The sequence below is a fragment of the Rhinopithecus bieti genome, unplaced genomic scaffold (genome assembly GCF_001698545.2).
Source record: "Rhinopithecus bieti isolate Rb0 unplaced genomic scaffold, ASM169854v2 scaffold_13207, whole genome shotgun sequence".
Classification (NCBI taxonomy): domain Eukaryota; kingdom Metazoa; phylum Chordata; class Mammalia; order Primates; family Cercopithecidae; genus Rhinopithecus; species Rhinopithecus bieti.
In genome coordinates this window covers 1025991-1030511 of record NW_016807866.1, presented here as the reverse complement: position 1 = coordinate 1030511, position 4521 = coordinate 1025991, and the positions used below count along the sequence as shown (strand labels likewise).

The 4521-nt window shown below is 39.6% G+C and overlaps 1 protein-coding gene across 1 annotated transcript in view; it reads right to left on the bottom strand.

Annotated features, from left to right (window-relative positions):
• Positions 1-282: 282 nt before the first annotated feature.
• SOD1 (superoxide dismutase 1) overlaps positions 283-4521 on the bottom strand; it is a 9894-nt gene continuing 5655 nt past the window's right edge. The window contains exons 3-5 of the mRNA XM_017883889.1: positions 2667-2736; positions 1814-1931; positions 283-735 (exon numbers count right to left, since the gene is read on the bottom strand). Of these exons, the coding sequence (XP_017739378.1) occupies positions 628-735; positions 1814-1931; positions 2667-2736 (296 nt within the window). The 3' untranslated portion in view covers positions 283-627. The remainder of the gene's footprint in view (positions 736-1813; positions 1932-2666; positions 2737-4521) is intronic.

Here is a 4521-nt window from a genome sequence, read left to right as displayed (position 1 = left end):
TTAAACTCACCAAAAGTTATCAAATGGCTCTCTTACACCATAACGTCTTTTTAAAATGAGGTACTTTATGAATCAAAATGCTAAAATGACTAAGCAAGAACATTTCCCTAAAGCTTTCAAAGGACAGCGTATTTGTCTAAGCAGAGTTGTGTTCGTATTAGCTGAAAGACCTGCTGTTTTAAAAGTACGCATTTTGATGGTCTCAAAACACTTTCAAAGTAAAATGCTATCACTTAGTATTACTAAATCTGTTCCACTTATATAAATAAGTATCAGAGCTAATTTAGTTTGAACTTGGATTCTTTTAATAGGCTCAAAATGAGTGCCATACAGGGTTTTTATTCACAGGCTTGAATGAGAATTGAAGAAATTCTGACAAGTTTAATACCCATCTGTGATTAAGTCTGGCAAAATACAGGTCATTGAAACAGACATTTTAATTGAGTTTTATAAAACTATACAAATCTTCCAAGTGATCATAAACCAGTTTCTCATTACAGGTACTAAGCAAAAGTCACACAATTACACTTTTAAGATTACAGTGTTTAATGTTTATCAAGATACATTTCTACAGGTAGCAGGATAACAGATGAGTTAATGGGCCTCAGACTACATCCAAGGGAATGTTTATTGGGCAATCCCAATTACACCACAAGCCAGACGACTTCCAGCGTTTCCTGTCTTTTTACTTTCTTCATTTCCACCTTTGCCCAAGTCATCTGCTTTTTCATGGACCTGTAAAAAATTTTAAGAAGATAACTTTGGGCTGTCAAGTAATCACTACCTCCTCCCAACAATACCCAAAAGATGTTTAAGAACCTCATAATATTAGAAAAATAACATTAATCCTATAGTAGATATACTAATACTTAGTAGTTTAAAAGTGAAAACTACTATTCAAAGCTTTTTCTTGGTGTTGCAAAGACATTACCTTTAAACATTAGGTAAACATTAGGTTGCTATCTCTAAATGAAATATTAAAAACCCAAATAACTATGTCGTAGACCACCACACACTACCCTTAGTCCTCCATAAGTTACAGTAACTTTAGTTCAGCAGTCACTCTTACTTTGGCAATTTTTTTAATTGCTTTGGAAAAAAAGGAAAATGAAAGTGAGTAACGCTCAAAATTTCACACCAAATGAATGATAAGCCTATAAATAAGATATAATCCTAAAAAACCTTAATACTTTAGCAACAGTATTTTGAATTTTGTTCAACAAACCTTTGTAAACGAGTTTTCTGCTTCACAACTATGGCTGAAGAAAACCTTAAAAATAAAAGGGTTAACTGAATGGAAGGGACTAATGAATGTTAATGCCCTCAAAGGGAGGTAAAAGAGAGCCAGTCTACTTGGTGTTTTGCATGAACCAGATGCAGTTCCCCAGGATAACTTGGGGCAACAGCTTCCCACAAGTTAAACAAGTCATGATAACCTTGCAGTCCTGAATGAACATGAATACTGAAGTCCATCCCAGGTTTTAAACTTAACAAAATGTTCTGTTTAACAGGTAAGAAACCCAATCCTGGCAAGAAAATCTGGCCATTTTAAAACTAAAGACTGCTCTGTTTTCCAAACTCAGATCTAACATGGTCAAATGTAACCTGCTTTTTACTGCATCTTAGCAGAACAGTGTTCTTAACTGACCTAGATAAAATAATTTTCACCATAATTGTCCAATAAAATTGCTTTTCCTAATTTGAACTGCAAGTACAATTTATCTGGATCTTTAGAAACCACAACAATCATAAAGTGAAAAGATACATGACTGTATGTTAGAAGTTTTATGTATATCCTTTTATGAAAACTCACCACCAATGTGCGGCCAATGATGGAATGGTCTCCTGAGAGTGAGATCACAGAATCTTCAAAAGACACATTGGCCACACCATCTTTGCCAGCAGTCACATTGCCCAGGTCTCCAACATGCCTAATAATGAAAAAGCATCAGATGGATTAGGGCTGACTCCACTAAACATCAAGGTAGTTCATGAGCTAAATTAAAACTCGACTGAGTAAACACAAATTTGCAAACAAGTAGCTAGGCATTCTAAACACAGCTCTTCAAGCAAGGCTTCAAGTCTACAAACTCATGCTCTGGGAAGAAAAATGGGAGTGCACCTCATTTCAGAAGTACCAAAGGGTAAACTCTCAGTTACTGAGTTCTGCCTGTTAATTACTGGCATAGCTAACAAAGCTATGTCCCAAGGCCTCTGATATAAAAATCTTGTCCTTAGATTTAGTATTTTCCTGAAAGGCTTTCAGAAAACATACAAATGGAGTCTCGACTAGTTTTCAGTATCAATTTTTTTTTTATCTATAGACGCTTCCTATGTTTCACGATGATTGATTCTGCTAGTGGTTGACATGACATTTGTACTCATGACATTTCCTGTATTAGTTCCCCTTTGGCACCTGTATTAGTTCAATATTCAATAAATGCTACAAAACCAAATCGTTTTAAGTGTCCCCATTTGTCAATTCCTTTAAGCCCAGGAAGCAAAAGCATTCCAGCATTTGGGAGCAGGGGTTTAGATGAGTCAGCAAGTTCAAAAACAAAGGTGGGGGAGAACACGGAATTATCTTAGCACATATTTACAAGTAGTATACCGTATGAACTCCAGAAATCTATCGCCATTATTACAAGAGTTAAGCATCTTGTTACCTCTCTTCATCCTTTGGCCCACCATGTTGTCTGGATAGAGGATTAAAGTGAGGACCTGCACTGGTACAGCCTATTTACAAGAAAAAGGAAAAAGAAAAGCTAAATTATTAATTAAAGTTCCCAAATACATTCTAAAAAGAAACACTGCTAAAACTTCCCATGGAGAGAGCGGTGACCTGCATCACAACTACTGGGATAAGCAACACCTTGGTACAGGCACGGTGAGAAGGGAACAGAAACAAGTTTATGGCCGGGCATGGTGGCTAACACCTGGAATCCCAGCATTTTGGGAAGCTGAGGTGGGTGGATCATCTGGGGTCAGGAGTTTGAGACCAGCCTGGCCAACATGGCAAAACCCTGTCTCTACTGAAAAAATACAAAAATTAGCTAGGTGTGGTGGTGCGCACTTGTAGTCCCAGCTACTTGATAGGCAGAGGCAGGAGAATCGCCTGAACCTAGGAGGCAGAGATTGCAGTAAGCCGAGACTGCACCACTGTACTCCAGCCTAGGCAACAGAGCAAGGCTCCATCTCAAAAAAACAAAAAAAAACAAGTCGTAAAGTTAACATCCTTCTCTGGGCTTCGGCTTCTTCACTGTACAATAAGGGACCAGACTGATCTTCAACAGTTTTTCTATTATTAAAATCCCATGGTTAAGATCCAAATTTGTGAGAATGTAGTATACTTTAACTACAAAAAACTCATCTCCCCAGCAACATACTGCCAAGCAGTTCTACCTGTGCCCTTTACTTGGTGCAGGCAGAATATTCAACAGCATTTTATGTGCAAGGGCCAAGGCTGCTGCCTTACACAACTCCAGGGGGCGGCATTCCGACTGTACCCTGTGTAGAAGGTGCTCCTGTGCGCCAGGGGATGACATTCACAGAGCACAACCTCGACAGCACAGGAGGCCCTTTCATAACACGGCTGTCTTCAGCAGTCCTGTCACCCCCAGGAGTCCCACACAGGGAGAAAGGCAGCCAAGTTACAGGAAGCAGCAGCGCAATCACCTCCCAAACCAGAGGCGGTAAGCCAAAAAGCAACTTGGGGAATTTCAGCAATTACAGAAACGGATCAAATCTGATCACTACAAATCACTATTTGAAACTAAATTAGCAAGATGAATAAAGTTAATTTAAGAAGAAACCTATAAACAAAAAATTCAGATTACTCAAATATGGCAAAAGACCACTAAATGCAATTTAACTCATAAACTTTTGTTAACTTGCTTCCAATCCCAAATTAAGAAAATAAAACTTGGCAGTTTCTCTGAACCTACTCAGGTTCAGGGGCTGCCTGATTTTTTAAAATACTAAAAAAAAAAAAAAAAAATTTTAAGCATATTCCAAAGTACCAATGATCCTCTGCATTCCATCTCCAGGTTGTATCATACTTTTGTCCCACTATGGAGCCTGTGTGTGCAGTGTGGAGCTACTCTTACATGACATTATGCAAACGAATGCAGCCCCTTTGCTTGAGGCACCCACCCTCAACCCCCAGCTCAGACACTGGGATCATTACAAAAGTTAAGAACCCAAGTTCTTTTCTATTGCCTTCTTTAAAAAGCACCTTCTTCTGGCTGGACACGGTGGCTCAAGCCTGTAATCCCAGCATTTTGGGAGGCCGAGACAGGCGGATCACGAGGTCAGGAGATCGAGACCATCCTGGCTAATACGGTGAAACCGTCTCTACTAAAAAATACAAAAAACTAGCCGGGTGACGAGGCGGGCGCCTGTAGTCCCAGCTACTCGGGAGGCTGAGGCAGGAGAATGGCATAAACCCAGGAGGCGGAGCTTGCAGTGAGCTGAGAACCGGCCACTGCACTCCAGCCTGGGCGGCAGAGCAAGACTCCGTCT